Below are 19,173 nucleotides of genomic sequence, written 5' to 3'. Positions count from 1 at the left end.
GATTACAGATGCTTGCCACCACACCTGGCTAATTTTTGTATTTTTAGTAGAGACGAGGTTTCACGATGCTGGCCAGGTTGTTCTGGAATGCCGGACCTCATTGATCCGCCCGCCTCCCAGCAAACTGCTGGGATTACAGGCGTAAGCCACCGCCCCCGGCCACTCCCATAGATTTTCAATAGGAGAAAATAGGAACTGGGAACCCCACAGATCAAAGCTCTTCCCGCTCATGAACCCGCACCCCGAGTCACGATTCTCCCCGTGGTTCCTGCACAATCTGGGAGAGACTGCGGAATTGCGCGTGCAGAGCTGCCCAGACAGGGCTACAGGTCAGGTCACAGTCTCTGCGGAGGGAAGAGACAGGACGCCCAGCGCCCGGCTATCAGCACAGCCGCCATCTTATGGTTGAAGGGGACTGAGGCCGAGCTGGGCAAGGAGAACTCCGGGCGCAGATCGTGGAGCTGACTGCGTGGAGACCTAAGTCCGCCACAGCCACTTCCCAAGGTTCCGACCAGCCCCTCCCCCCTCTCGGGATGTCAGACCCGGCACTCACCATTTCTAGGCTGCCAGGGGGTCCTGGAGTCTTAGCTCTGGATCGCCCAATATCTGCAGGTCACAGGGTCACACAGGCTGGGCCTCTAGGAACAAGACACAGAAATGAAGACCAGACCTGGAGCTCTGGAGACAGCCACAGCCAAAGGCCCCGCCATATCCCGGAAGCCCTCCTGTCCGCTCCAGCTGCGTGCCTGATTGGACTGTCCCCAGCCCAGCGTCCCTGATTGGATGCTGTTTAAGACCCACCCCCTTAGGCCGTGAGTGACAGAAGTTGTGATCAGTTGCTGGGCTGAATGAAGAGTGACAGCCTAGCTGCAGCTTTCTCAGGCAGGCTTTCCTCTGAGCTGAGCCAGGCCCACCCTAGAGGGTGTTTGCATTGAACCTTGTGTATAAGGTCATATGCATTTATAAATAATATACTATGTGGCTAGTCACAGATGAAAATAATATAATAACAATTACTTTGAAATTTTAGCTTTTATCACCTTCCTGGCTTCTGGTCCTTTGAGCAGGCAGCCTAACATTTTAAAAAGGAGGCAGTCCTCTGAAATAAAATGTGAGCCACATGTGAATTTTTAATTTTCTAGTAGCCAAACTTTAAAAAGAAACATGAAACACGTGGAATTGATTGTAATAATGTAACCCAGTATGTTTAAAATATTGTCATTTTAATATGTGAGCTACATGGAAAGAAAATATCTTGGGCCCCCAAAATTACTAAGGAAAACTCAAGCTGGAAACTAAAGGCTAATCAGAAACTCAAAGGAATGTAACCACCTATCTGTGACCTGAAAGCTCCCTCCAGCTTCATGTCTTCCTGCCTTTGCTTCAAGTTGTCCCACCTTTCCAGACCAAACCAATGTACTTCTTTCATATGTTGATTGATGTCTCATGTCTCCCTAAAACGTATAAAACCAAGATATTCCCTGACCACCTTGGGCAGGTGTCCTCAAGACTTCCTGAAGCTATGTCATAGGCGTGTTCTCAACCTTGGCAAAATAAACTTTCTAAATTAACTGAGACGTGTCTCAGATTTTCTGGGTTCACAGCAATATGTAATTATTAAGGCACTATATATATATTTGGAACTAAATCTTCAAAACCAACTCTGTATTTTACTTTTCTAGCAAATTGCAGTTCAGATCAGGCACATTCCAGGTACCCAGGAGCCACACATGGCCAACAGCTACCACGTTGAAGTGCAGCTCTGAGTCAGGTGGGTGGAGGCCCTGAACATCCCTTTTCTGCCAGAGGTGAGGGGACAGCCTCTCTCTACTAACATCTATCTTCAGTTCTGAGGGTGGGACAGATAGTGGCCATAGCAAGGGCAGAGGGCAGCAAGAATAAAATAACCACAGGTAGACCACTGCTTGCCACCTGTGGTCCACCCTTCATCCAGAGATCAGACAGTGAACAAAAAATTCTGGGGCCCCAGGAGAAGAAAACTCTGTTTTCAGGTCTGTACACAGTCTTTACCTCCAACTTTTAGATATGAAGAAAACAAATTAAAGGCAAACTTATTTTGCTATTTGGCCTTGGCCCTAATGGTCAGGCTGTGATTATCTGTTTTCTCCTGTGGTATGGGGTACTGTGTGAGTAAAAGCACCAATCACACACATACATGTCTACCTGTATTTCTGCATTACCCAACATTGTCTTAGGAGACATACAACTTCAAATCAGGAGGAAAAAAAAAAAAAGTACCTTTAGGGTGTCCACTGTCAGAAGGTAACTAGTAATCAAGCTGTCACTGAATCCTGGCATTCCATCTGCACAGGGTACATGTATTAGTTAGCTATTGCAGCATAACAAACCATCCAAAACTTATTTGCTTGTAATTGAGATGTTCAGCCATTTAGGCTGGGCTCAACTGAGCTCCTTCAGATGTGTATCATCAGCTGTCTTTTCACTAGGCAGCTGTGTTTCTGGGGGTGAGCTTCTGCTTCTGGGGCTGTCAACAGGGGCACCTTGCTTCTCCTCCCCATGGTATCTTATTTTCCACCTGGCTAACATGGGCCATCATGGAGATGGCAGCATTCTGAAAGAAAAACAGAAGCATTCAAGACCATTCGAGCCTAGGCCCCAAACTAGCACATTATCATGTTTACAGCTTTCTACTGTCCTGAGCAGGTAAGGTCAGCTAGATCTATGGTTTGGAAAACAAATTCTGTGTTTCAATGGCAACAGCTATGAAAGCACCTGGCAATGGATATAGGAGGCATGAAAACTTGCTACAATTTTTGCAATCAGTGTCATTCTGCCTTTTTTTGCATATGTGGTTCATACAACTTCTTTCACATCAAGAAACTTGTCCAAAGAACCATGGCTACTAACTGGCTGGGCTGAGACTCAGTATCAACTGTTTTGTTTTTGTTTTTTTTAAGATGAAGTCTTGCTCTGTTGCCGAGGCTGGAGTGCAGTGGCACAATCTTGGCTCACAGCAACCTCCGCCTCCTGGTTCAAGCAATTCTCATGCCTCAGCCTCCTGAGTAGCTGGAATTACAGGCGCATACTACCACACTCAGCTAATTTTTTATTTTAGCACAGATGGGGTTTTGCCATGTTAGCCAGACTGGTCTCATACACCTGACCTCAAGCAATTCACCTGTCTCGGCCTCCCAAAGTGCTGGAATTACAGGCGTGAGCCACCGCACCCCGCCTTCAGGATCAACACTCTGACTCCAAAGCCCGTGCACCTCCATAGATCAAACTATAATACTAAAGTAGCTGCCCTAGACCTTTGAAATCCTGGAGAGTGAAACTTCTAAAATAGAAGCCAGATTCCTTTTATATTTGTGTGCATGTAGCACTGTTTATTATTGAGAATAATCTTGTCAAGAAATTGCAGAAGTACATGGTGGCTCACACCTGTAATTCTAGCACTTTGGGAAGCTGAAATAGGAGAATCACTTGAGTTCAGGAGTTCAAGAGCAGCCTGGGCAACATAGTGAGATCCAGTGTCCATGAAAAAAAATGAAAAATTAGGCATGATTTTGCATGCCTGTAGTCCCAGCTACTCAGGTGGCTGGGGCAGGAGAATTCCTTGAGCCTGGAAGATTAAGGCTTCAGTGAGCCATGATTAGTTATACCACACTCTAGCCAGGGTGGTAGAGTGAGACTCTGACTCAAAAATAATAATAATAATTATTATTATTATTATTTGAGAAAATAGCTGTGGAATGAGTTTAGAAAATCAAAGCTCAATAACACATTATTTATTTTCAGTATTAAAAAAATTTGAAAATTTGTAAAAGAAGAAAACTTTAGAAAAATTAAATTTAACAGAGTTTAAATGAGCAAATCGTGATTTGCAAATCAGGTAACCTATGGATCCAGAGTAGGCTCGGAGAGACTCCAGCACAGCCACATGTTGGTAAAAGATTTATGAACCAGAAAAGCAAAATGACATATAGAAAATGGAAGTGAGGTTCAGAAACAGCCAGATTTATTACAGCTTAAGATTTGTCCTATTTGAACACTAAGTTTACTATGTAAAAAAAAAAAAAAAAATCCTATTCACCAAAATTAAACATAAAAGAGGGAAGCTTTAGGCTATAACTAATTTAACAATTTCTCTCTTTTGTCATCTTCTCAAGTTTGAGACCAAAACTTTAGACATTGATATCACTTTGTCACCATCAAAAATGTACTTATTTGGACTCAAATCTGACTGTGAAATAGCAGAACTGTGGGTTTGTAAAGTGGAAATAAAAACTTCAGCTTATTATTTTGAAATGATTTTTATTTGTTTTTTAAAGTGTTAGAGTACAGGGACCTCCTTGTGTTGAAATCTGCTATTTACAGAAGAAAAACAAAACCTGGCCAGTTTTAGAATCTACCTATTGCTGCAGGGGCCTTTGAAAACAGTATGCTGAGAATAGATAGGGCTCAAGGACAGTATCTCCAATTGAACTTTTAATGAACTCCCGTAGGCGCCAAGAAGGCGGGCAGATAAGGAAGAGCATAGAAACAAAGAACTGAGTAGAAGGTTACATCTGGGAAAAGAAAGTTTGTTTTGCATTGCATTCTTTCTGCTGACGTGGGGTTTATGGAGTATAAATAAAGTGAGGCGGAGGCTCTGAGCGCGGCCGCCATGTTCTCTGTGTGTCTTTGTCTTTTGTGTGTTCTTTCATTCTCTACCACCCCTGGCACGGACCCCAACATATTGCCTTAAATTTTTAGTTTAATTATGTCACATCTAGCATGAGTGACTCATTTTGGTTTGGTTTGGACCTAGTGCATAAGCTCAGTCCAGAATTATGGCCTCCAATAGTTTTCTTTAAAAAATTCCCCCTATTTGGTTAAGTTCTTACATAGGTCACAGTGTGACCAAAACTCGGTTCTTTAGAGCCACTCTCAGTTTCCGCTATTATTGTTTTTTGTCCTTAGCATGCCATTCATAGGTTGTGGTGTCTTCATAGTCACATATGTCTTTGAGTTTCTGTCATTCTAGTTAAAGAGAGACCATTTGACATTCTACAAATGACTATATTCAAACGTTTATATCTTTTGAGAGAATACAGTGCAGTAGGAAGATTACTAATTTGACTATCAGGAGGATAATACCAAGAGTTTGAAGCATGCTTTTTAGCCAGGGTCCCCATGAACAACCAACTAAAATTAAATAGATCAAATAATTAGCTAGATAAATGGTCTACTCATTTCATCTAATCAGCCTGTTCATGAATCATCTACAACTGCATCTCTATAATACCTGCTGTAGTTCTCCATAGGCAGCTATTAGCAACTGCACAGATATATATTTATCCAGTAAGTAATCAAAAGAAATTATATTTGGCACAACTTTGTGAGAAAATTTAAAGTCTATTGTGTAAGCATAGCCTTTATGGTATAATCTGCTATAGAGCTCTATTGAGAGGGATAAATTTGTAACCATTGCCTCATTTACTCTAAACAATGATACCCATTCAGAAGAGTAATGGCCTCCGGGCAATGCTCTTTAACCTATTCTGAATAAGTTCTTTTTAACTTATGAAATAGGTTAAGAGCAGTGGACCAATATTCTGTTTTTGGTATTGTGAGAAAACAAATGTTTCATTAAAACTTCTCACCCACATTGGCCCTTCCTCTTTTACCTTTCAAGGAATAAGTTTCCTCATATATAATGTTGACTGCAAAATTCTCTACATGTAAGTATACCCCCATGAGTGCACACAAGAGACCACTTTTTAAAATTTCTGTTGTCTGTAGAACCATAAACAAACTGTGAACTAAGAGTGTCATGATAACGAGATGTCTTGATTTTTGATCTTGTGAAAAAAAGCTATCTACATGGAGACGGCCATCTGCTTTTGAGGACAAACTTTCCTGGTTAGCTTTACCTTAAAATATCCTATGGGTTTACAATTGCAAGAGTTTGGAGGGGCTCTTCTAAGTTGTGAGATTATCAATCCAATGCTCAAGGTCTTGAAGTCTTGCTTCAGGGTAGGTGGCAGGCAGATTCATTCTCTGGGTTCTTGATTATAAAGGGTTTTACTCTCCTCAGTCAGTAGACTAGTAAAGGCTTTCTTCACCTGGTGAAAATGTGCTCTGCCATAATGCATTGAAGCCTTGTTGAATTTAGTAATGTTAGACTTTAGTAGCAGAAGACGCATGAGGTTCTATTATGCACATAGGCCTTCTAATGACTATTTTATAAGGGTCAACATATTTTTTCCATTCTAAGTAAATCTGCAGTTACAAAAGCAATCCAGTCAATTTAGTTAGCTTTGCTCAATACTATTGTATCTGTAATACTGTGGCAGGCCAGACCTCACTAACAACTGTTTCAGTACTGACTGAGTGGTTAAGTAAAGTATTAAAAGCCAGTGACCAGCCAGACGTGGTGGCTCATGCCTGTAATCCCAGCACTTTGGGAGGCTGAGGCAGGCAGATCACGAGGTCAATAGATCGAGACCATCCTGGCCAACGTGGTGAAACCCCGTCTCTACTAAAAATACAAAAAAATTAGCTGGGTGTGGTGGCACACACCTGTAGTCCCAGCTACTTGGGAGGCCGAGGCAGGAGAATGGCTTGAACCCTGGAGGCAGAGGCTGCAGTGAGCCAAGATTGTGCTGCTGCACTCCAGCCTGGTAACAGAGTGAGACTCCGTCTCCCAAAAAAAAAAAAAAAAAAAAGCCAGTGATCTTATACAAAGGCTGGGATGTAACAAAAGCCCATCAAGAGTTTCGCCTAGGCCTTTCCTGGGCCTTATAGGATTAAACAAGTTTTATTGGGGGTCTGAAGAAATTCCCCAGGCCTCCACAAACAAGTTTATTGGAGATCTGAAGGAACTCACCAAACCACTGTGATTTAGCAGGAGACAAGATAAGGGTAATCACCCCAGCACCTAGACCCATTTAGATTAAGTAAATTTACTGAGGCTGCGGGGGAAGGTCTTCAAGACCTTAGTTACAGATTAAATAAAGGAAGTTAATCACTTATCTCTTTAGTTGAATGCACACTTACATGTAGACATATAGCTTAGAAGGTACATAAGCTCTGGAAAACGTTGTAATTTTGAGTTGGTCTGGTGATAATTTCCAGGCCTTCTCCCTGTAACCGGTTGCAGAAATAAAACTCTCTTCCTCCCCAGTTCATCTGCATCTTGTTATTGGGCCGTGAGAAATAGTAGCCCGACCCTCAGTTTGATCCAGGAACAATACCTTATTTAACAGTTTTACAACATGTCTAGTGAAATAAGTATCTTGATCATTAGAGACCTTTCAGAAATGTCCCATGAAAAAAACGTATTTTCTAATATTCTTTTAGCTACCATTATAACATCAGCCTTCTTGCATGAGAAAGCTTTTATACTATCAGAAAACATGCATTAAAAATGACAACTGTATAAAATGTCTGTGTAAGTGCTTAAATAGCCTATTAGATAGCAGAAATGTACACGAAGTTTTGATTGTTTCTCAGAATTATATGTTTGACAAAAAAAAAATTGGTCTTAATCTGTTTTAGTAATTTGGAATAGTCACCACACACACACACACACACACACACACACACACACTTAATTCATATTTAATTTAGGTTATTTTCTCTTCTGTGATGAGTAATGGAATACAGAGCTTTTAATAATGGAAGTTTTAAGAAATCAAGAATAAACAAATGGCTTGCTGGCTGTCTAGGTTCTTTATGAGTCCACACTTAACATTAAATTTATGTCCTTTTTTTTTTTTCTTTTTTGAGACAGAATCTCCCTCTGTCACCCAGGCTGGAGTGCAATGGCACGGTCTTGGCTCACTGCAACCTCCAACCTCCTGGGTTCAAGTGATTCTCCTGCCTTAGCCTCCCAAGTAGCTGCGATTACAGGCGCTCGCCACCACACCTGGGCAATTTTTGTCTTTTTAGTAGAGACGGAGTTTCACCATGTTGGCCAGGCTGGTCTCAAATTCCTAACCTCAGGTGATTCACCCACCTCGGCCTCCCAACGTGCTGGGATTACAGGTGAGCCACTGCACCCTGCTAATTTATGTCATCTTAAATACCAGGTTTGTTTCTCCAATTTAGGGGCACAGCACTGATAACTGAGGGGTTATCATAGGTAATTTGATTTAGGCCACAGAGTTTATTCAAATGGCATATCTAAAAAATTTCAGTACTGGCTGATTCAGCATAATATGTGGCAGAATATTTTCCTAATATTTAATTAATTTTTGTTTTGCCTGGGTTAGCAGTTCTCTTCATTAGAATCCAAACAATCCTTACCCAGTCAAAACAATATGATTCTAAAATGATCAGAAACCTGTACTCCACTTGTCTGGGCCCTTTCCATCTTTTAATGAACCTCCTTAGAGACGCAGTAATCTAGGATGGTGTATGCTTTTGAAGTTTTTAGAAACTATATCAGAATTAAACCATTAACTGTGCAAATGACTTAAACGGTTATGAAGAAACAAAAAGATATCTGTGGCCCACAATAACTTATCACAATAACCTAATTATGACTACTAGCATATACTCAGATATATTAGATTTTTAGAAATTTTATACAATTTTAAAATAAATATTAAAAACATATTTATTAAAATATAAGTTGAAGCAGGTCAAACATTATTTTTAATTTGAAAACCCTTCCCATGTAATGTGACATATCAAATAATTCCGTTCATTACTCTTTTGGATGCTGCATTGGCCCTCTGCAGAATCCAAGAGTTAGGGGTCAAAAACAAACAATTTTCAAGCTGATATTTGATTTTAGGAAGCCTGTCAAATATGTCAAAATTAAAATACTTTCTGATATTTGGGCTGGGCACAGTGGCTCACGTCTGTAATCCCAGTACTTTGGGAGACCGAGGTGGGCAGATCACTTGAGGTCAGGAGTTTGATACTGAAACTAGGCCTCATAAAACTTAGAAACTAGGCCTCATATAAAAAAAAAATTAACACCAGGTGGCTCTGGATAAGGTCCCACCCTGCCTCGATAAGGACCCACCCTGATAAGGTCCCACCCTGCCAATTCCAGGAAACAACCTCATGAGGTCCCACCCTGCCAATTCCGGAGGTCCCACCCTGCCTCGAAGTTCCCGGAATCAACAACTCCAAGAAAAAACCTCATAAGGTCCTGCTCTAACCAATTAGAACAAGACACCTTGCGCAGGCCATAGCTAGACCCAATTACCACGCGCCTTAAGCTTTGTTTGAATTTCACGCCATAAGCTGTGTTTGAGCTTGTGTTTGCCTATATAAACAGCCTGTAACAAGCAGTCAAGGTCCCAGGGCCAACTTAGAGCTTAGGACCCTAGCGCGCTAGTAATAAATAACTCTCTGCTGTGAATCTCATGTCAGTGATCCTTCGCGGCGACCCCTGCCCAGGAAGGAATCGACAGTTCGGTTCCAACATTTGGTGCCTTGGCCGGGAAGTGGGGTCGTCCGAGGACCCCCGACCCATCCGGCGGAGACCCATCTGGCCCGGGCCACGGACTGCTGACTGAACGGACCCACCAGGTACTTTCGTTTTGTTCTGTCTGTCTTGCCGGCTAACTCTGAACTCTGGGGAGTACTCCTTCTGAATTAAGTGGGGAAGGGGGACAGACGTGTCCGGCACCTTCCCACTTACGCCCCAGAGGACGCCCTGGCGGTAGTCTGGGAGAAGGCTGACGACTCAGTCAGCCTCCTTAAATCTGTAGGCAGGTCGCCCCTGCCGTCTGAATATTTTGTGATCTTGTGGCGCCACTCTCTGGCCGCACGGCTTCTCCTTACTTGTCTGGTCTTTATTTTTGTTACTTTCGTTTTGTCCTTGTTATACGTGGACGAAATGAGACAGACGTTGACGACTCCTTTGTCTCTAACCCTGACTCACTTCCTTGACGTCCGGGCTCAAGCCCACCACCTCTCTGTAGAAGTCCGTAAAGGACGATGGAAAACATTCTGCTCGTCCGAATGGCCAACCCTCCATGGGGAGTGGCCCCAGGACGGAACATTTAACCTCTCAATTATCTTGCAGGTTAAAGCAAAAGTGATGGATCCTAGGACACTCGGACACCCGGACCAGGTGGCCTACATAATTATTTAGGAGGATCTGGTCCGAAATTCTCCCTCTTAAGTGAAACCCTTCCCCCATTCCCCTTCCCCATCCCAATCTACCCTCCTTGCCTTAGAAGCCCCAAAGAATCAGAATCCGGACCCGCCTAAGCCAGTCCTCCCAGATGAACCCCAGAGGGATCTCCTCCTTCTTGACCCCCTGCCTCCTCCACCTCAAAACCCCCTTCTAGGACCTCCACCTTACGCTTCACCCTTGCCCCCTGTCTTGTCCCCAGCTCTTTCCTCTACCGCCTCGGCCCCTACCCTTTCTCCAACTTCTCCCTCGGCCCCTCCCTCCACCCCATCTCCTTCTCCAGCCCCGCCCAAGCTCACCCCTCGGACGCCGCCGCCGACACCTCCTCGTCTCCGCTTGCGGCGGACTGAGGACCCAAATGGCCCTTCCACTTGGCAATCCTCCCTTTTTCCCCTCCGTACTGTCAATCGCACGGTCCAGTACTGGCCCTTCTCTGCCTCTGACCTCTACAACTGGAAAACCCATAACCCTTCCTTTTCCCAAGACCCCCAGGCCCTAACCTCGTTGATAGAATCCATTCTCCTCACTCACCAGCCCACTTAGGATGATTGCCAGCAACTCTTGCAGGTCCTCCTAACCACTGAAGAAAGGCAGCAAGTCCTCCTGGAGGCCCGGAAAAATGTGCCAGGACCAGGAGGCCTCCCAACCCAACTTCCCAATGAAATAGACGAAGGATTTCCCCTCACCCGCCCAGACTAGGACTATGAAACGGCACCAGGTAAGGAGAGTCTCCGAATCTATCGCCAGGCTCTGTTGGCAGGTCTCAAAGAGGCAGGAAAGCGCCCCACAAATTTGGCCAAGGTAAAGACCATAACTCAGGAAAGAGATGAAAGCCCGGCAGCCTTCATGGAAAGGCTTCTGGAAAGGTTCCGAATGTATACCCCATTCGACCCAGAGGCCCTAGAACATAAGGCTACCGTAGCTATGGCATTCATAGACCAAGCTGCATTAGATATCAAAGGAAAACTCCAAAGATAGATAGAATCCAAACCTATGGATTACAGGAATTGGTTAAGGAGGCAGAAAAAGTGTATAATAAGAGAGAAACCCCTGAGGAAAGGGAAGCCAAGTTAGCGAAGGAACAGATAGAGCGAGAGGATCGTAAGGACCGAGTGAAGGATAAGCATTTAACAAAAATCCTGGCGGCAGTTGTGAGAAAAAAAGGACCAGGGAGAGAGGGAAAGAAGCAGAGGCGGCCAAAAGTGGAAAAAGACCAGTGTGCCTACTGCAAAGAACGGGGACATTAGATCAAAGATTGCCCCAAGCGTCCTAAAGACCAAAAGAAACCTGCCGCTGTCCTCACCCTAGGTGAAGATAGCGAATAGAGGTGTCAAGGCTCTGGAGCCCCCCCCCGAGCCCCGGCTAACTCTTTCTGTAGGGGGGCACCCCACCACCTTCTTAGTGGACACAGAGGCCCAACATTCAGTTTTGACAAAGGCAGACAGGCCCCTGTCTTCCCGCACATCCTAGGTCCAGGAGGCAACAGGAGGAAAATTGCACAAGTGGACTAACCACCGGACAGTTAATCTTGGACAAGGAATGGTGACACATTCCTCCTTGGTGGTACCTGAATGCCCCTACCCCCTCCTAGGGCGAGATCTTCTGACCAAGCTCGGAGCCCAAATCCACTTCTCCGAGACTGGGGCCCAAGTATTAGATCAGGACGGTCAGCCCATCCAAATTTTAACTGTGTCTCTGCAAGATAAGCATCGGCTTTTCGATGCTCCGGTCATCACTAGCCTCCCCGATGTTTAGTTGCAAGACTTTCCCCAAGCTTGGGCGGAAACGGGAGGACTCGGGCTAGCTAAGTATCAAGCCCCAATCATAATTGATTTAAAGCCCACGGCGGTGCCCGTGTCTATCAAGCAATATCCCATGAGCCGAGAGGCTCATATAAAAATTCGGCAGCACATTAACAAATTTCTAGAACTCGGAGTGTTGCGACCTTGTCGCTCGCCCTGGAACACTCCTCTTCTGCCAGTAAAAAAGCCCGGTACTCAGGATTACAGGCCTGTCCAAGACTTGAGAGAAATTAACAAAAGAACCATAGACATCCATCCCACGGTCCCCAATCCTTACAACTTACTCAGCACCTTAAAACCAGGCTATAACTGGTATACAGTATTAGATTTAAAAGATGCTTTCTTCTGTCTACCTCTGGCCCCCCAAAGCCAAGAACTCTTTGCCTTTGAGTAGAAAGATCCTGAGAAAGGAATTTCAGGCCAATTGACCTGGACCCGACTTCCCCAAGGATTCAAGAACTCTCCCACTCTCTTCGATGAGGCTCTTCATCGAGACCTGACCGACTTCCAGACCCAAAATCCAGAAGTGACTCTACTCCAGTATGTAGATGACCTCCTCTTGGCTGCTCCTACAAAAGAAATCTGTATACAAGGTACCAGGCATCTACTCCAGGCACTGAGTGAAAAAGGATACCGGGCATCCGCCAAGAAGGCACAGCTCTGTCAGACCAAAGTAACATATCTGAGGTATATCCTGAGTGAAAGGAAAAGGTGGCTCACCCCTAGGCGCATAGAGACAGTGGCTCGCCTTCCACCACCACGAAATCCCAAGGAAGTACGTGAATTCTTAGGAACTGCTAGGTTCTGTCGCTTGTAGATACCCGGTTTTGCTGAACTGGCCGCCCCCCTTTATGCACTCACCAAGGAGAGCACCCCTTTCACCTGGCAGACAGAGCATCAATTAGCTTTTGAGGCACTAAAACAAGCACTCTTGTCTGCCCCGGCCCTTAGGTTACCGGACACCTCAAAGCCCTTTACCCTCTTCCTGGACGAGAGGCAAAGGATTGCCAAAAAGGTCTTGACCCAAAAATTAAGGCCTTAGAAAAGACCGGTAGCATACCTGTCTAAAAAGCTGGACCCTGTGGCGGCCGGCTGGCCCCCGTGTCTTCGTATCATGGCAGCCACCGCTATGCTGGTCAAGGACTCTGCTAAGTTAACCCTTAGGCAGCCACTGACTGTTATTACCCCACATGCTCTAGAGGCCATAGTGCGGCAGCCCCCGGACCGGTAGATAACCAACGCACGCCTAACCCACTACCAGGCCCTCCTACTAGACACGGACCGCGTCCAGTTTGGCCCTCCGGTCACCCTAAACCCTGCTACGCTGCTGCCGGTACCAGAAGACCAACCAAGCCCACACGATTGTCGGCAAGTACTGGCTGAGACCCATAGAACGCAGGAAGACCTTAAAGACCAAGAACTCCCAGACGCAGATCACACCTGGTACACAGACGGCAGCAGTTACCTTGACTCAGGTACCCGGAAGGCAGGAGCGGCGGTAGTACATGGCCACAACACCATTTAGGCACAATCACTACCTCCTGGCACGTCTGCACAGAAGGCTGAGTTAATAGCACTAACCAAGGCCCTAGAGCTGTCCAAAAGAAAGAAAGCTAACATTTATACTGATAGCCGGTATGCCTTTGCAACGGCTCATACTCATAGAAGTATCTATGAAAGAAGAAGTCTCCTAACCTCAGAAAGAAAAGAAATCAAGAACAAAGCTGAAATAATTGCCTTATTAAAAGCCCTTTTTCTTCCTCAAGAAGTGGCTATAATTCACTGCCCCAGGCATCAAAAAGGACAGAATCCAGTCGCAGTAAGAAACAGACAGGCCGACCAAGTGGCCAGGCAAGCCGCCATGGTGGAAGTACTAACCCTAGCCACAGAACCTGACGAAACCAGCCACATAACTATTAAACATACTTATACCCCAGGAGACCAAGAAGAAGCAAAAGCCATAAGGGCTATAAAGAACAAAGACACTAAAAACTAAGAAAAAGGAAAAAAAATAGTCCTTCCCCAAAAAGAGGCCCTGGCAATGATCCAGCAGATGCATGCCTAGACACACTTAAGTAATCGAAAGCTAAAATTACTGATTGAAAAAACTGACTTTCTAATCCCAAAGGCAAGTACTCTCGTAGAACAAGTGACATCTGCCTGTAAAGTCTGTCAGCAGGTAAACGCTGAGGCTACCCGAGTGCCAGAAAAGAAACGAACTCATAGTAACCGCCCTGGAGTCTATTAAGAAGTAGACTTCACTGAAGTAAAACCTCACTATGCTGGATATAAGTACTTACTGGTGTTTGTAGATACCTTTTCAGGATAGGTAGAAGCCTACCCCACCCGGCAAGAAACGGCACACATAGTAGCCAAGAAAATTTTAGAAGAAATCTTTCCTAGATTCGGACTTCCCAAGGTAATTAGGTCAGATAACAGGCTGGCCTTCGTTTCTCAGGTAAGTCAGGGGCTCGCCAAGATATTAAAGATTAATTAGAAATTACATTGTGCCTATAGACCCCAGAGCTCAGGACAGGTAGAAAGAATGAATAGAACAATAAAAGAGACCCTTACTAAATTGACCTTAAAGACTGGTTTAAAAGATTAGAGACGCCTCCTCTCCTTAGCTCTGTTAAAGGCCCAAAATACACCTAACCGTTTTAGGCTCACTCCATATGAAATCCTCTACGGAGGACCTCCCCCTTTGTCAACCTTGCTTGACTCCTTCCCCACCTCCGATCCTAAAACTGACCTACAGGCTCGGCTAAAAAGACTCCAAGCAGTACAGACCCAAATCTAGGCCCCCTTGGCAGAACTGTACCAACCAGGACATCCACAGACCAGTCACCCCTTCCAGGTAAGAGACTCTGTCTACGTTAGATGGCACCGCACTCAAGGACTAGAGCCTCGGTGGAAAGGACCCTACATTGTTCTCCTGACCACGCCCACAGCCATAAAAGTTGACGGAATCTCCACTTAGATCCACGCATCCCACGCCAAGGCTGCTCCAGAGACGCCCAGACCAACACCACCTGAGACATGGAGACTCCGACGCTCCGAGGACCCGCTCAAGATAAGACTCTCTCGTATCTAGCCCCTTGCTTATTACTAGCCCTCCTTCCCTGCGTCGCTGGCAGTAATAACCCCCACCGGCCATATAACCTGACCTGGCAGGTAACTGATTTTAGTACTCATGAAGTCTTAAGTAAAACCTCAAAAATTGCTCCTATAGAGACTTAGTTCCCTGACCTCTATTTCAACCTAGACAAAATAGCAAGGATAGATGACATGGAAAGAGGAGAATAGAGAAAACAGGCTAGAAAGGTATCCGTAAGCCGGAACAGGTTCTATGCCTGTCCCGGATTCAGGACAGGAGAAATGAGAAAAACTTGTAGAGAAATAGATGCCCTGTTTTGCGCTAGTTAGTCCTGTATAACTACTAATGATAGAGAATAGAAATAGACCACGAAACCCTGGTACATAACCATGTCCTTTGTCCAGCGCTGCACCAGAACCCGATATTCAAAAACTTGCAATCTAGTCCGCATCAAGTTTGAAGATGCAGCAAAATCTGATAACCGTTAGATATCCAGGTTAATATAAGGCCTATATTTATACCAAAAGCCACTGTATAGAATCCCTATCCAAATCAAATTAATAGTCAACCCTATCACAGCCCCTGTCGCAGTAAGACCAAACCAAGTTTTATCAGAAACAAGGAAGCCCCTGGTTCCTGCACCAAGAGAGCCCCAACCAAGAGCTCCTAAAAGCACTTCCCCGCCCTTAATCTCCACCTCCTCTAAATACACACCCTCAGCCCAAAACGTCACCTGCAGGCCCCTTGACCTAGGAATAGGTGACAGGCTCCTATTTCGCTTTAAACCAGACAAAGCCAGAATTTACCCCCTCTTGCTGGCTATGTCTGGCAACAGGCCCCCCTTACTATGAAGGCATTGCCTCCACTAATAATTTCACTAACTCCGTCAATCCTACTAGATGCGTGTAAGAACAACAAAGAAAACTAACCCTGGCTGAAGTTTTTAGGTCAGGAACCTGCATAGGCCAAGTGCCCCCTAGTCATCAGCATCTTTGTAATGTAACCTTAACAGTACCCAGCTCCAATCACTATTTAGTCCCCTCTGAGACGGACTAGTAGGCTTGCAACACTAGGCTCACCCCCTGTGTATCCACAGCTATTTTTAGCAGTGGCACCCACTATTGCGTGTTAGTACAAGTTGTTCCCCGAGTATACTATCACTCTAGAGACTCCTTTAATCTCCGGTATGAGCAAAAAACTCATACTAGACCAAAGAGAGAACCTATCTCCCTCACCCTCACCGTCATGTTAAGAATTAAGGTAGCGGCTGAGTTAAGACCAGGACAGCAGCCCTAGTGCATGGTAACCATCATCTGCAACAACTTAAAATAGCCATAGATGAAGACCTTAGAGCCATAGAACAATCTATCACAAAACTTGAAAAGTCCTTGACTTCCCTGTCTGAAGTTGTATTACAAAACCGACGAGGACTAGAAATTGTCTTTCTGAAAGAAGGCGGGCTCTGTGCAGCCCTGAAAGAGCAATGTTGTTTTTATGCAGATCATTCAGGAGTAGTTAAAGATTCTATGGCAAAACTAAAAGAAAGATTAGACAAGAAGAAAAAAGAGAGAGAATCTCAACAAAGTTAGTTTGAAAATTGGTACAACCAATCCCCTTGACTTAGCACCCTAATCTCCACCCTCTTAAGACCCCTCATCCTGCTCACGCTCATCCTGACTTTCGGGCCATGCATACTCAACCGCTTACTCACCCTTATTAAAAATAGATTAAACATAGTACATGCTATAGTTCTGACCCAACAATACCAGACCCTCAGGACTGAAGAAGAGGCTCAAGATTGAGCCTCTGACACAAAAAGAAGAAGGAATGAAACTAGGCCTCATAAAACTTAGAAACTAGGCCTCATATAAAAAAAAATTAACACCAGGTGGCTCTGGATAAGGTCCCACCCTGCCAATTCCGGAGGTCCCACCCTGCCTCGAAGTTCCCGGAATCAACAACTCCAAGAAAAAACCTCATAAGGTCCTGCTCTAACCAATTAGAACAAGACACCTTGCTCAGGCCATAGCTAGACCCAATTACCACGCGCCTTAAGCTTTGTTTGAATTTCGTGCCATAAGCTGTGTTTGAACTTGTGTTTGCCTATATAAACAGCCTGTAACAAGCAGTCAAGGTCCCAAGGCCAACTTAGAGCTTAGGACCCTAGCGCGCTAGTAATAAATAACTCTCGGCCGGGCGCGGTGGCTCAAGCCTGTAATCCCAGCACTTTGGGAGGCCGAGACGGGAGGATCACGAGGTCAGGAGATCGAGACCATCCTGGCGAACACGGTGAAACCCCGTCTCTACTAAAAAATACAAAAAATTAGCCGGGCGAGGTGGCGGGCGCCTGTAGTCCCAGCTACTTGGGAGGCTGAGGCAGGAGAATGGCGTAAGCCTGGGAGGCAGAGCTTGCAGTGAGCCGAGATTGCGCCACTGCACTCCAGCCTGGGCGACAGAGCGAGACTCCGTCTCAAAAAATAAATAAATAAAATAAATAAAAAATAAATAAATAACTCTCTGCTGTGAATCTCGTGTCGGTGATCCTTCGCGGCAACCCCTGCCCAGGAAGGAATCGACAGTTCGGTTCCAACAATACCAGCCTGGCCCACATGGTGAAACCCCATCTCTACTAAAATTACAAAAATTAGCCAGGCGTGGTGGCACATGCCTGTAATCCCAGCTACTCTGGAGGCTGTGACACAAGAATCACTTGAACCTAGGAGGCGGAGGTTGCAGTGAGCCAAGATCATGTACTACTGCACTCTAGCCTGCGTGATGAAGCAAGACTCCATCTCAAAAAAAAAAAAAAAAAAAAAAAGACCAGAAACCAGAGTCCCTGCAATGGTGATGCATCAGTTGGGGTGCAGTACTGACCAGGTAGCAAGGCCTTGGCTGTGTAAACAAAAAGGTATCTAGACAAGTCTCAATCAATCAAGAAAGTTTATTTTGCCAAGGTTAAGGACAAGCTTGTGACACAGCCCCAGGAGTTCCTGACGACATGTGTCCAAGATGGTAGGGGTACAGCTTGCTTTTACACACTTTAGGAAGACATGAGACATCAATCAATATGTGTAAGATGTATATTGGTTTGGTCTGGTAAGGCAGGACAACTTGAGGTGTGGGCTTCCAGGTCATAAGTAGACAAGACACAAAGGTTGGATTCTTTTGTGTCCTTGATCAACCTTCCACTGAATATACAATTTAGTGTGGCTCAGTGAATCTGCAATTTTTTCTTTTTTTTTTGAGATGGAGTCTCACTTTTCCACCCAGGCTGGAGTGCAGTGGCGCGGTCTCAGCTTACTGCAACCTCTGCCTCCTGAGTTCAAGCGATTCTACTACTTCAGCTCTCCCTGCCTCCCCACCCACTCCAGTAGCTGGGAGTACAGGCATATGCCACCATGCCCAGCTAATTTTTGTAATTTTAGTAGAGACAGGGCTTCCCCATATTGGCCAAGCTGGTCTCAAACTCCTGACCTCAGGTGACCTGCCCACCTCAGCCTCCCAAAGTGCTTGGATGACAGGAGTAAGCCACTGAGCCTGGCCTAAATCTGCATTTTTAAATTAACAATAGGGCAGAGGGAGTAATCAGATATGCATTTATCTCAGGTGAGTCTCAGAGGGATGACTGAGTTCTGTTACCTGTTCAGAAGGAATTTTCTTGTGGGCAAATTGTGAAAAAAGTATGTAGCTTTTTTATCTTTGCAACTATGTTATTTAGAAATAATATGGGAAGCACGTTTGCCTGACATAGTTCCCAGCTTGACTTTTCCATTGGCTTAGTGATTTTGCCGTTGTAAGATTTATTTTCCTTTTAAAGCGGGGACCCCTTTTATTTTTATTTTTTGCTTGACATAGTTCCCAGCTTGACTTTTCCATTGGCTTAGTGATTTTGCCGTTATGAGATTTATTTTCCTTTTAAAGCGGGGACCCCTTTTATTTTTTTGAGATAGAGTCTCCCTCCCTCCCTCCCAAACTCCCTTGCCCAGTTTGGAAAACAGTGAGGTGATCTCAGCTCACTGCAACCTCTGCCTCCCAGGCTCAAGGAGATTTCCTGCCTCAGCCTCCTGAGTAGCTGGGACTGCATAGTAGAGACAGGGCTTCCCCATGTTGGTCAGTCTGGTTATCTAGTTTATCTGTTTGTTTTTTATTTT

At 45.0% G+C, this 19,173-nt stretch overlaps 2 protein-coding genes across 10 annotated transcripts in view; one reads left to right on the top strand and one right to left on the bottom strand.

Annotated features, from left to right (window-relative positions):
* Positions 1 to 19,173, top strand: part of LOC101014153 (zinc finger protein 708) — a 702,618-nt gene that overhangs the window by 425,577 nt on the left and 257,868 nt on the right. The window lies entirely within an intron of this gene.
* Positions 1 to 19,173, bottom strand: part of LOC101014871 (zinc finger protein 429) — an 89,403-nt gene that overhangs the window by 62,552 nt on the left and 7,678 nt on the right. For 3 of the 9 annotated variants that reach the window (XM_031660338.1, XM_031660339.1, XM_017952826.3), the window contains 2 exons: positions 2,260 to 2,593; positions 554 to 638 (listed from right to left, as the gene is read on the bottom strand). Coding sequence is in view for 1 of the 9 variants with exons in the window: in XM_021930311.2 (XP_021786003.2) it covers positions 554 to 556 (3 nt within the window). In the remaining 8 variants the exon portion in view is untranslated. The other 6 variants (XR_002518792.2, XR_002518791.2, XR_002518790.2 and 3 more) reach the window with 4 other exon arrangements.

This window comes from Papio anubis, chromosome 20 (assembly GCF_008728515.1).
Source record: "Papio anubis isolate 15944 chromosome 20, Panubis1.0, whole genome shotgun sequence".
Classification (NCBI taxonomy): domain Eukaryota; kingdom Metazoa; phylum Chordata; class Mammalia; order Primates; family Cercopithecidae; genus Papio; species Papio anubis.
Note: the sequence above shows the minus strand (reverse complement) of the source record. Positions and strands in the feature narration are given on the sequence as shown.